The sequence below is a fragment of the Ochlerotatus camptorhynchus genome, unplaced genomic scaffold, assembly GCF_037179485.1.
Source record: "Ochlerotatus camptorhynchus isolate MF236.1 unplaced genomic scaffold, CSIRO-AGI_Acam_v1.1 ptg000265l, whole genome shotgun sequence".
Lineage (NCBI taxonomy): Eukaryota > Metazoa > Arthropoda > Insecta > Diptera > Culicidae > Ochlerotatus > Ochlerotatus camptorhynchus.
Window position 1 is genome coordinate 2,266,388 of NW_027040755.1, and position 13,922 is coordinate 2,280,309.

The 13,922-nt window shown below is 38.1% G+C and overlaps 2 protein-coding genes across 2 annotated transcripts; both read left to right on the forward strand.

Moving 5' to 3' along the window:
- The first annotated feature begins 811 nt into the window (after positions 1–811).
- LOC135705369 (phosphotriesterase-related protein) lies at positions 812–2,786 on the forward strand. Its single transcript, XM_065227063.1, has 5 exons — positions 812–1,038; positions 1,094–1,345; positions 1,404–1,841; positions 1,905–2,125; positions 2,606–2,786. Exons 1-5 carry the CDS (start codon positions 1,020–1,022, stop codon positions 2,741–2,743), a joined length of 1,068 nt encoding a protein of 355 aa, XP_065083135.1. The 5' UTR covers positions 812–1,019; the 3' UTR covers positions 2,744–2,786.
- A 3,209-nt stretch (positions 2,787–5,995) lies between these two features.
- glob3 (globin 3) lies at positions 5,996–7,108 on the forward strand. The gene is made up of 4 exons (XM_065227064.1): positions 5,996–6,099; positions 6,418–6,539; positions 6,654–6,760; positions 6,898–7,108. The coding sequence occupies exons 1-4, from the start codon at positions 5,996–5,998 to the stop codon at positions 7,006–7,008; spliced, it is 444 nt and encodes a 147-aa protein (XP_065083136.1). The 3' UTR covers positions 7,009–7,108.
- Positions 7,109–13,922: the final 6,814 nt, after the last annotated feature.

Consider the following 13,922-nt stretch of genomic DNA (forward strand, 5'->3'; position numbering starts at 1 on the left):
GATCCTATATTCGGACAGTATATAGTGTAATAGCAGGAGCATCGATTGACACTGATAGCTCGACTTTGTTTACCTTTGTTACATTCGACGTAATGAAAATTTGCTCTTGATATCAATTGATTTTTAACTGTTGTTAAACTGTTGTTTAACTGGTTAACTGTTGCAAGTATCACATAGTTGGGGAATGCCGTTTGGCATAAATTAACTTGGCATAATGGACATTTGGCATAACTTTCAAAAACTCTTCCAGCTTCAAAAATAACATTGAATTATCCTACGCACTTCCACCATTCCACTACAGCCTTTTAAAAATGTTGTTATACCAATTGAAAGCCGTGTTTCAGTCTTATATTGCAAGGATTCTTATCGGGTTATTAAAGTGCTTGGGGCGTTTATTCATTATTTTTCATCGTACTCCCGATTTTCACCGTACTCCCACCGTGAGATTAAGCTAACTCTGTTCCGCTTCTGTTTATGTGCTTGTCATTCACTTCCCCAGTACGTCAATACATGGTTTGGAAACGATGCATTATATGTAATAACCCATACAGCAATGAATGAATTCAAATTAATAAAAAGAAATCAAAGAATGTCGGCCACCGTTTTCGACTGATTGGCAGGGGGCAGCAACAAAGAACTACGAGTCTGGAGTCATCTTTTCTTGTTTGGTATGGCTGTGGTGTCAGTGTTATCATCGGAGCAGCACAACTGAGTTTAAATTTAGAACAGCTTTTTTCTCTTCGGTTATCATTCGATGTGACAAATGATAAGCACATTAACGCTGTGAGGATTTTCTTGTTTACAGACTCCCTTGAAATCAGCTCCGTGCTAATAACAAAGTCAAGCTTAAATTTGTTGATAAAATTTTCGTGTTATAAAGACGCGAAACCAATCTGTTCAAATATTCTGTGACTGGACGTTCTTCGGTGCGCTTGCTATTTAATCTTGCTAATCGGTCGGATGTGGTGTTTTTAATTAGTTGATTGTGATTTGTTTGACTGCTACCACAATTATCAAAAATGGCGAAAGTGATGACAGGTTTGCAACGAAATAAGCTCATTTTTGCGAATATACTGAAATTTGTCGTTTCTAGTCCGAGGCCCGGTAGATCCTTTGACGCTGGGGTTTACATTAACGCATGAACATTTGTCGTTGGACTTTCATCATTTTTACGTTGCACCCCCTCCAGGACTGGAGGTTTATGTCAATAAAAAGATCACGCTACAGAACGTAGGATACGTTCGTCAGTATCCGTACAGCTCTGCGTACAATGTCAATTTCGAAGACGATGAAACTCATGATGCTGTGCTAAAAGATGTAATGCAGTACAAAGCTTGTGGCGGAAGTGAGTCTTTTGCGAGCGTATATAATAGATTAAATTCTAAACGTTTAATATTTTTTAGGCGCAATTGTTGAAAACACATCGCATGGAATCAATCGTAATTTGAAACTTCTTTACAATATTTCGGAAGCGTGTAATGTGCATATAGTCGCCGGAACAGGACATTACGTCCAAATGGTCCAACCGGACTCCGTTACACATATGACGATCGAAGAGTTGGGTGATCTGTATACAAAGGAAATTCTATTTGGGATACAAGTTGAAACCAATGCTCATGAAACCAATATGATAAAATGTGGAATTATAGGCGAAGTTGGCAGCTCATGGCCGATCACCTCGTTCGAGAAAAAAGCAATTCAAGCAACAGCAGAAACTCAAAGCGTTCTCAACTGTCCAGTAACCTTCCATCCGGGACGAGATAAAGATGCACCGGCTGAGATTATTCGTTTATACTTGGAAGCAGGAGGAAAGGCAGACAAATGTGTTATGTCTCATTTGGGTAATGTACATTTTTGAAATGAAGTTAACTTTGGATGTTGTATTTTCTACATTCTATCTGCAGATCGTACAATATTTGATTTTGAAGACCTGTTGGAATTTGCAAAGCTTGGAACGTATTGTCAGTTTGATCTATTTGGAACAGAATGTTCATACTATCAGTTCAACAATCTAGCATACATGCCATCGGATGAGCAACGTATTGAAAGCATCGTGCATCTGCTGAATGAAGGCTATGAAGATCGTATTCTGCTGTCACATGATATTCACACCAAGCATCGACTGGTAAGAAATTGTTTTTATGTTGCCCATAATACTTTATATGTTATTGGTGCAAAGGGTGTAACATTAGTTTATGTTTGAAATTTCCGGAAAAATGTTCTTTTTAGCTTGTTTTTATCCAGGCAGTCAGGCACACAGGCACATGACACCCACGCGACTAACAAAGGGCTAATGGTCATGTGAATATTTTATGTTTCCTTGAGATGCTTCCTACAAGATAGCACGAACTAAACTCAATTGATAACTGTTTTGTAAACAACAACAAATATGGGAAATCGCTAAAAAAGCACGAGACAGTCCATTCATAGATTCACACTTCTTCTTTTTTCGTCTTCTATTCGTTCGAAAATAAATAATATATTGGTATCAGTATCAGCATTGATCACCTGCCAGACCTGCGTTTCACCGAACATAATACGTAAATTCCAGTTGTGGAAGGAGTTTGTGACTAATGAGCTTTTTTCATCTAATATCTACTTTCAGACCCATTTTGGTGGACATGGCTACTCCCACATATTGAACAACATTCTAATGCGTTTTGCTTTGCGAGGAATCGATATTAAAACAGTCGACAACATAACCATCAAGAACCCCGCCAAGTGGTTGGAAATGAAAATTTGAGAGAGTAAACAAGCAGAAGAATAATTGTTGATTTGCGTGTTAATGAATTGGTTTTCACCCCTTCCGATCATTAAAATGGTTTACCTATGTAGGAGAAAAGTAATGATATATGGCAGCTATATTCAGTAGTATACATTTTTAAGCAACTTAGAATCGAGATAAACTTGACTTAAACAAAAAACAAGCAAAAATTAGCTATGGCGAAGTAATAGTACTCGGTAAGTTATACTGAATGAAATGGATAACGAAAATTTCGAATAATTTAAGCATAAGGTAAATTTTGTCACTTGTAGGTGAGCATCAAAAGTCCTTTAAATAAACGTGTTAAGAATAACACTAACTTTCTTTACTTTCTGGAAGGTATAAAAGGAACGGACATTACAGTGACACATCAGTAGCGAAGTAACAAAGTGCTTGGTATATTTTTACAACTTCCGCCAGAAGGTATAAGCAGAAGGAGATTTTACAAAATTAACCAAATATATTGTTTATGTGCTAACATTTATTTGCTTTAATTGTTACCTTGGTATAAGTGAAACGTGATCATTTTACATGTCTTTGTTTCGAGTGGTCGGCAAGCATCTCGGTAAAAAATAAGTTTAACAGTGGGCTAGTGGGTTTGTCGGAGTTAAAAGTTGGTCACTTTCCTTACGTGGTTCTGGATCTCCAGTTTTAGTTCTATTTGTGCTGCAAAACAGTTTTGTGATTCTTTGAGATATATTTTACAAATTGTGCACACTGCATCCAGTTCCAGGAAACTCTGATTATTCGGACACAAATATCCGGTCATCCGGATAAGAATATTGGAATGAATATAGGGACTATAATAAAACTTAACTTATTACTCTGTTTGTATTTATTTAAGGGGGTTAGTGTCGTTAAAGTTGATTTTAGTTGATTAAATGCGTCTTCTTTAAAAAAAAAATGACGATTAGGGTGGTCCTCATTTTAAATTAAATCAGGAATCTAACTTTTTGTTTTTAGTTATAAGTGGTTACATTCATCAGCAAAGTTGTCGAACAAAAAAATTCAAGCAGCTTTGCTGAAGGCACAATTTATGTAGCTTTTCATTTGACCATGCTAGAATTATTTTTATGCTTTATTTTTTTATACTTTATTAGAGTGATTTTTGCCACTTCTGGGCTAGTTCATCACCATCTGCTTTATAATAGGGGCACCAAAAATAGTTTTTAATTTTAATTTTTTTTTTGTTTCAAATGTTTCGAAAAAGGTCTTCAGAAGAGTTGGCGTACATTTTTGCTGAAAAAAGTATTTGGTTATACCTTAACATTCAAAAGTTATGGGTAATTTTAACCCACAAATCATGCAGTCTTTAAATTCAGTATCTCAAGTACTTGAATGGATAATTTTATGCTTGATACAGCATCTGAAGGCCACAGTTTTTAATTGAGGGCTTTCGATGCCTGTACCATTTTTCCATTAGTATATTTGTGGGACAAGTACAATCATACTCTATGCCCAGACCTAACCGGGAATCGAAAACAGTCACCTCCAGCATGGTCTTGCTTTGTAGCTGCGGCTATACCAACTGAGCTAAGGGAGGTTATTTATTGTTATTGTTGTTGTTTTATGAGCATTAGAGTGATGCAAAATTTGAAATTTTCGCTTCATAGTGCTCAAACCGCTTAAAATCTGATTAACCGCCCAAAATTTTAACTCATTTGGTAAGAAACTGACTTGTCACAAACCATTTGAAGTTTATATGGAAATTACTATGGCAAAAACAAACTTTTTGTTCTAGCCTTTTTCCATATTGTTGTACTGAACATAGTTTTGAGCCATACGTTTAATTGAATAGTAATTATTTTTTTAAGAGATTGATAACACTAGTTTACAGTATATTTGAACTTTGTACGCTGATGGTTATTTCTCATGTAAAATTGTGCGCTGAATCCAAAAATGCAGTCAAAAAAATCTCATTAGGATAGTTTTCGAAAATGAAATTTCACTTTAAAAAAAAATGTCTGTATGAAGCTTTAATAATTATTTTAACGTCAAATTTATGGTTACTGCGATAGATTTTTTGCATTGTAACAGTAGATTGTATTATTTTTGTATGGTAAATTTTTATTCGGGTTTTGCTACCCTCTCCACCACCAGCTGAGTCCGGGCTGACAAGAATCTATGACAAAAGGTCAAAAGACAAAAGGTCAAAAGACAAAAGGTCAAAAGACAAAAGGGCGAAAAACAAAAGGTTGAGGTCTAAAAGATCAAAATGTACAAAAGGCTGAAAAGGACAAATGGTTGTTCAGTTCGACCTTTTGTAAATTCAATCTTTTGTCCATTTCGACCTTTTATACATTTTGACTTTTTATCCATTTTGACCTTTTGTCTTTCGACGTTGTGCCTTTAGATATTTTGCTATTCGACCTTGCCTTTCGACCTTTTGCCTTTCGACCTTTTGCCTTTCGACCTTTTACCTCTCGACCTTTTGCCTTTCGACCTTTTGTCTTTCGACCTTTTTTCTACAACTATGCCATGCAAATGTGTATAATTGTAGTGCAAATAGTTCTTATCACATCATATTACCGGCATATTCCTATGGCACACGTTTTAAAAGAAGTTTTAATCAGATCCTTACTCATTAAAGTGAGTTAGACTTGGGGGTAAGGTTCCACTCTAATTCGTTGTATGGTGCTCATTTCCGACATTTCCGACATTTCCGTCATACGCTTCACGAAAAATAAAACAAATCACAAGTAAAACTAGAAATAGCGCAAAAGTATTTGAACTGGGTCTAAAAATAATTCTATGGTGATATGATATATACATACGATAGATGATGACATGATACGAAGAGAGCAATATACGCATATCAAGCAAAGTAGATCGAAGTGGCGCATAGCCCTATCAATGAAGATTGAGATTGATTACTAAATGTTTAATAAACTGATTACGATAAAAAATTGTGTTACGCTGATGCAACATTGCAGCAAACCGATTGATTCTCGTTTGTCAGCGAACAAATTGATATACAAGCGTCGTTGACTAAGTAATTCAGATAGTCCCTCTGCGGTCAGTAAAGACACGGACATGTCAGAAAGGGTGGGTTTGTTTTCAGGTCCGGTTAAGGATTTTTTATAGCATAGATTTTGTCCTCCATTCCCCTAGTGTCATACTTTTGTGCATATTAAATACTTTGCGTACTGTAATCTGTTGTAGGACTTCCTTCGCTTCAAAGACTCCATAGAAACTTTGATTTAAATCGATTCTGATTTTTCATCCAATAGAATGTCTGAAACTGGAATAACTCCCGCACAACAAAATGTGCTTGTTGATGCCTGGAAATTAGTTAAACCGGACATTGTGACTCATGGTACAAACATTTTTTTGCGGTAAGTATTAAAAATTAATTGACATAACTGTAATACACAGTGGTTCTCAAACGTTGAGTGGTTCCAAATATATAAATATAGTTCACTCTTTTGTTTTTCCGGAGACGCGATTTTCGGCCAACAAGCGCGTCTTTGCGCCAGGTCGAGCATTACGAAGGATGCTTCAAAGCTGCAACAAAGATTTAAATCAAAACTTGTTCAAACAATTACTTTCGTGTTCCTACAGGCTTAAGAAATGTTCCAAACTTTTCCCCTGATTGTTATTAATGTAGTTACATTATTTTTTCGAGTGTAATTCGACTGTTTTATTGTTTAAAGGTTCTTCGAAAAGAATCCAGAATATTTGGGATATTTCGATTTTTCCATGGATTATGAGGCAAAGGAGTTGAAAGATAACAGATCCCTGCATGCTCACGCATTGAATGTGATGAACTTTTTTGGTAAGTAAAGCACAGCTTTGAAGTTTTTAATTTTTTTACTGTATATTTGAAGTTAATAAAAAACCTTGCTTAGATAGCGAATAATACTTTTTATTTCAAATCGGGGAATTTTAGGAGCCCTTATTGAGTATGGACTGGATCATCCCATGATGTATAAAAGCAGCCTTTCAAAAATGGTCAAAAATCACAAAAGACATGGAGTGGCCAAACCAGATGTTGAGGTGATACTACCTATAATTTTAATATTCTGTTGATTAGCTATCTTTATTTGCTTTCCATGTTAATAGTTTCGCTGGTGTACGGGTAAACTACGGGCAATAAAGTGTGTCGGTTAATCATATATACACTTCTATTTTAGGTCGTTTGTGGAATAATCAAGGAATACTGCTTGCAGACTTTGGGACACTCAGGTGAACTGGAAGATGCTTTTACAGCTCTTTTGGATAGTGTTGCCAATTCATTCGATTAAATTCATGATTAGTATGCAGCTATCAGTCGTGTGTAGTTAGCTACTGTGGTAAACAGTTGGTGGAGAGTATTATGCCAATTGACACCAGGCATTGTGAGTTCTTTAGCCTAGACAAAGCAGAGCGTAGAATAAAAATAATAGTTCCAAAAGTATGTTCATCTGAGTTTCACTATACATTGATACAATCCCACAAAAAAAAAACATTTCACAAAAAGCAGTGTTTCCACATTTTTTTCCCTATTTTAATATGTATTTTTTTAAATCTGTATATATCTTTTAATCTGTAGCTGGCTGAAAAAAAACTGTAAAATAATCTGCATAATTTCTATATTACGATCTTAGTCAATCTCCTTTGAGTTCGTTCGAAGTTCAGAAATAGTTTGTTCAAAGTTTAGAAGCTTGAAAATTTATTTAAGTTTGGTTTCTAAAGAATTGGCCTTTTAACCTCGAAATCCTGAATCTTGATTTTGATTAGTGATTTGTATCTTTTCTACAAGTCTAAAAATACAAAAAAAAATCAAGTCCCAGTAGTGAAATACAATCCTGAAAATTTCTTTAATGAAGTAACAATCTCATTTACCTAGAATTTGAATTTTTATGCTCGAGATTACGGAAATCTTTGTCTGGTCAATTGTTTTTTAACTCAACAATTGAGACATTGAAAAATCGAACATTAAAATTCTATGCAGTATTACCTACTTGTTAAATTTTAATTTCCTCAAATTCTTCTAATCAAACCAAATTTCAACTTTATCTAAGCATTTGGCAGCTAGAAAGGATATTGTATTCGCTTGTTGTTGCTCGAACCTATGTGTACTCTGTATTTTTTGTTAGTAAATACCTGTAAAACACTTTGGGATAGTTCCATCTGTATTTTCTCTATGTCCAATCGTGTTCTTCTGTTTTATCATCTTCATTGTATTTTGTCACATCACAAAACTAAACATCCAACTCGATTTGCGTTTTTATTTTCCTCTGTTCGGGACCTACACACTTAGATTTGGGCACCACCGAGCAGCTCGGCATTTTATTTTGCTGGATCTCAGTGAAAAACTTGCCGAGATTCAGCTAACAAACGGGAATTTTGCCGAGATCTCAGCTAACAAACATATTTTTTACTGAATTTCCAGCAAAATAAAATGCCGAGCTGCTCGGTGGTGCCCATCTCGGCAAAAAAATCTAAGTGTGTAGCACCACTGCGACCAGTAATTTGATCTATTGTAGTATATCCGGTCTCCTTAGTTTAGTGCATGTCATATTACTCCATCACTACAAAATGGTGAGTTGACAACCTGGAAGGAGCGGAATACCTAGCCCTGGTCCTCACAAGTTCCTACTTCACGCCTCCTCGAGTCATATGATAACAAAAGACTACCAGCTGAAACATGGACACAGCTGGTTGGCGTAGCCTGGGCAATGTTGCCAGTCCGGCAATAGCAAAGTGAAGAGGTGCGACGCGAACACTGGCGCGGTAACCATAGTACGGTGATAGAGGAAATGCTTCACCAAACCTGAGCGTCTGCTCACCATGGAGGTGCGGCTCAAAACGGCGTCTGTTCTCCATGTTAGGAGCGGCTGATCACCGTCCTAGTGCCAGCGTGGGACTCTAAACAGAGCTGTGCACGATGGTCCCCCGGCGAGACAGGGGGTTGGGGCAGGCCCAACAAGCCGCCCTGGAAAAAAAACAAAGTTGCAAATACCGAAGAAAGAAATACGGATCGGAACAATCGGCACGGACCTACGCGACGAAATAAGGACTACGATTGGAAACTCGGAACATGGAACTGCAAATCGCTCGGCTTCCCGGGTTGCGATAGGTTAATCTATGACGAACTTCAACAACGCAACTTCGAAGTCGTAGCACTGCAGGAACTTTGCTGGACGGGACAAAAGGTATGGAAAAGCGGGCATCGAGCGGCTACTTTCTACCAGAGCTGTGGCACCACCAACGAGCTGGGAACCGGCTTTGTAGTGCTGGGTAAGATGCGCCAACGCGTGATTGGTTGGCAGCCGATCAACGCGAGGATGTGCAAGTTGAGGATTAAGGGCCGTTTCTTCAACTACAGCATCATCAACGTGCACTGCCCACACGAAGGGAGACCCGACGACGAGAAAGAAGCGTTCTATGCGCAGCTGGAGCAGGTGTACGACGGCTGTTCGCAACGGGACGTCAAAATCGTCATCGGCGACATGAACGCTCAGGTAGGACGGGAGGCAATGTATAGACCGGCAATCGGGCCAAACAGCCTGCATGCCGTATCGAACGACAACGGCCAACGATGCGTGAACTTTGCAGCCTCCCGGGGTATGGTAGTTCGAAGTACCTTTTTCCCCCGCAAGGATATCCACAAAGCCACCTGGAGATCACCTGACCAACACACAGAAAACCAAATCGATCACGTTCTAATCGACGGGAAATTCTTCTCCGACATTATCAACGTCCGCACGTACCGCAGTGCGAACATAGATTCGGACCACTACCTAGTTGCAGTATGCATGCGCTCAAAACTCTCGACGGTGCATAACACACGTCGAAGTCGAACGCCACGACCCAACATTGAGCAACTACGGGACACCGGAGTTGCCCAGGACTACGCGCAGCAGCTGGAAGTTGCACTACCCACGGAAGAGCAGCTTGGCGCAGCTTCTCTTGAAGATGGCTGGAGGGACATCCGTTCAGCCATAGGTAGTAGTGCTGTAGCGGCACTAGGTACTGCAATCCCGGACCGAAGAAATGACTGGTTTGACGGCGAATGCAAACTGTTAGTAGAGGAGAAGAATGCAGCACGGGCGAGAATGCTGCAACACCGCACGAGATTGAATGTGGAGCGATACAGACAAGCGCGGAACAGACAAAACTCGGTTTTCCGAAGGAAGAAGCGTCAGCAGGAAGATCAAGATCGCGAGGCGATGGAAAATCTGTACCGCGTAAACGACACACGGAAGTTCTACGAGAAGCTAAATAGTTCGCGCAAAGGCTACGTGCCGCAAGCCGATATGTGCAAGGACTTGGACGGTAACCTTCTCACGAACGAGGGTGAGGTGATTGAGAGGTGGAAGCAGTACTATGACGAGCACCTCAACGGTGAAGCAGCAGAAAACGAAGGTGGCACGGCAACAGACCTTGGAGCACGCGCAGAAGACGACAGGCTACCGGCCCCTGATCTTCAAGACGTTGAGGAGGAGATCGGTCGGCTGAAGAACAACAAAGCAACTGGTGTAGATCAACTACCAAGTGAGCTATTGAAATACGGTGGTGAAGTACTGGCTAGAGCGCTGCACTGGGTAATTGCCAAGATTTGGGAGGAGATATTACCGGAGGAGTGGATGGAAGGTGTCGTATGCCCAATCTACAAAAAGGGCGACAAGTTGGATTGCTGCAACTACCGCGCGATCACACTGCTGAGCGCCGCCTACAAGGTACTCTCCCAAATTCTATGCCGCCGTCTGTCACCATATGCAAGAGAGTTCGTGGGGCAATACCAGGCGGGATTCATGGGTGCCCGCGCTACCACGGACCAAATTTTCGCGATTCGGCAGGTTCTGCAGAAATGCCGCGAATACAACGTGCCCACACATCATTTGTTCATCGATTTCAAATCCGCATACGACACAATCGATCGAGATCAGCTATGGCAGATTATGCACGAGTACGGATTTCCGGATAAACTGACGCGATTGGTCAAGGCGACAATGGATCGAGTGACGTGCGTTGTTCGAGTATCGGGGACACTCTCGAGTCCCTTTGAATCTCGAAGGGGGTTACGGCAGGGTGATGGACTTTCGTGTCTGCTGTTCAACATCGCGTTAGAAGGTGTGATCAGAAGAGCTGGGATAGACACGAGTGGCACGATATTCAGGAAGTCCATCCAGCTCCTTGGTTTCGCCGATGACATTGACATTATGGCACGGAACTTTGAGATGATGGCGGAAACGTACATCAGACTGAAGGCTCTTTAAGAGTCAAGAAAGGAGAAGATGAACTACCCAACAAACAATTTGAGCTGATTAATAGCTGAACAAGCCATTTTTTAGTTGAAGAAGCTTATTTTTGGCTGAATAAGCTATTATACAACTGTCAATGTTTGTTGGGAAGCCATAGGCTAAAAATCTCCTTAATAAAGAACTAAAAAAAATTTCAAGAAAGTTTCCATCAGCTTTCATTTGACAGAAAAAAAAAATTGAATTTTACTGGTCATGTAAACATTCATGCATGTAATCTTCCTTATCACGTAAACTAGTAACTTGCAAGAAATATTGTTTACAAAGATGGAAAGTTGCATACAATATATGGAATATTTCAGGACATGTCTCATAAATTTACACGATCTATAATGTAAAATTGTATGATATATGACACTCCTTTTATGTGCTTCATATTAATGGAAATTCTACACTACTTTGCTTTACTGTGTACATAGATCATATTTCCCGAGAATGGTTTCCTGGTTCGTGTACTTTATTAGCAGTGAAATTGTATATTTAGCATGCCCTTTTAAGCTTAATTTTCCCAGGAAATTGAACTAGCCTCCCCCTCGCAGAAAGAAACCCAGGCTGCGCCGTTGAGTAACACCTATCGTGTTTTCATTGACAGTGTTGCTCGAAACCACCTTGGCATAGGTTGTGAAGGCAGTTTGATTTGAATTCGCTCTTCTCTTATCATAGACCCTTTACTTCTTCCTCATATAATTTGTTAGACAAACTTTAGTTAAGGCTATCAATTTTCAAAAATTTGCTTTATATCGTTATGTTGGTAATTCAACCGTTTTGAGTCCTTCAATTTAAAGCTGAAATGGCCACATTGTCCATAAATTATAAATGTTGTCCATTACCGGTATTAAAGTGTTAAATACCAAAAAAACAGGTTTTTGAAAAATAAACCCGGTAATGACAACTCTAAATAATAGCACTTTGACTTATCAAATTTTCAGAAGGCAAGGGATGCCAAAGTTCTCTAGAAATATTGCCATAATATTCTTTCCTGAGAGGAGCTATATTACTGGAGTGAAGCTTGGAGTTGAATCAGTCACGACCCCTTTCTAATTTTCCTAGGAACAAAGAAATTGATATCTCTTTAGAGATACCTCGCATACTAATGAAATGATAAATTACGCTATCAAAACATTGTTTACTAACCACACTGAGGACGACCTAGTCTGGAATGTTAACCATTCGCATTCCATTGTTATCTTTACTACCGGTTTCGTTAAGATATATACCCTCTGATAAACCATAGTACAATCGACGCTAACAAACAGCCAAGTGTGCTTCTTGGGGATCTTAAACAATGTTATTCATCTACACGGTTGAATTAAATCTGTATCATTTACAGCGCAAAGGAATTTTGTTTTGGACACTGATATACGGGCAATTTGCATCAAGTACGGTCGGTGACACAATCGAATAATGCATATTCAAACAAAATGTGTGCACAACAAGAACACCTGATCTGATACCGTGTATCAGTCATGTACCTGATGCATTTGGTGTAAGATTTACATACATACAATAACGAGTATTGAGTAAATGAGTCTTAAGAGAAATGAAATGGCAGTACATACCTCGAGGTGTTGCGGACAAACAACTTTTATTTAATTTTCGTACAAAAACTTCACTAGAAGATTTCTTGGGTCCCATTCACAATGCCGTAGTCAGGAGTACACAAATGTTTGTGCCTAAACCAAGTTCAAGGCAAAGTTTACAGCTACAAAAAAAAAAAACTGGTGCGTTTTGGTTTTTTTTTTTAATTTATTGGAAAAAGATATGAAAAATCCATAAAAATCAATTATTTTATGTGATTCTTTAAAAAATTTACGTGTAAAAATATTTGTTCTATTTTAAAATTTAAAATTTTTGAACATAAAACAAAATCGAAGGTCTGATTTTTGCGGAATTTATACCCATATTTTTACCATCATGATGCAGAAAAAAAAAAAGTTTTTGCATGTAAACTTGAAAAAATGTTTTTCTGTAATTTTTTATATATTTTTTCTTTTTTTTAAAGTATATTTTGACGTTGTCCATTATTTAAATGTTATTTTTGATTCGTCGTCATATTATTGGTAAATGTATATAGTACGTCAATTGACGATTAGATTAAAAAAGTGCAACGGTACTTCAACGGTATGTCATAGGTATAAGACGTTCGACACCTTACCTATGATTAAAAAAAAAAAACCTGCAACAATGGGCATCCTGTTTAAAGAGAGAGAGAAGGAATAATGTTTTCTACACAGCAAAAAAAAATGTAATATCGATCAACGTAATTCAAGCTGATGTATGAAATAATGATGTAATAGCAAAAAGCAGATACAATATTACATCGAAAGATGTAATTTTGTTCGCAAAATCGATGTACATCGTACAACGTAATATTACACAAACGGCGGAATGACCTCTGTGCAACTTTTTTTTTTCTGTGCATTTAATTCCACTACCTTATTTGCTTATTCTTGACAGATACGCGTATTTCGTTTACAATGTGCACACTTCTTCAGTGTTTTGTACTAATACTCGTATTTGGAGGCGAACCAGCCCAAGGCTGAAAGCCTCCCTAATAAAGATAAACAATAATAATAATAATACTAATACTCGACTTCAACAGTTACTGGATCTACATAAATAGTAAACGATTAAGTCGATAAATATAACCTAGGATTCATGATGAACTTTTCAAGCATTTAATGAGAAGTTCAACGTTCCGGTGTGCCATTTTTATTAACCGAAACATAATTTTGTTTATTTTACACGTTTTCTATTGCTGAAATTCGTTACTAATAATATTTGTTCAGGAGAAAAGGTTTCAGTGAATTTCCCTCCTTTCTCCTATTTTCCAGCGCATGCGTTTTAAAGTACATGGAGGAAATGAGAAATATCCATTTGTTAGAGAAAAGCATCTACTCATGTTTTGGGAA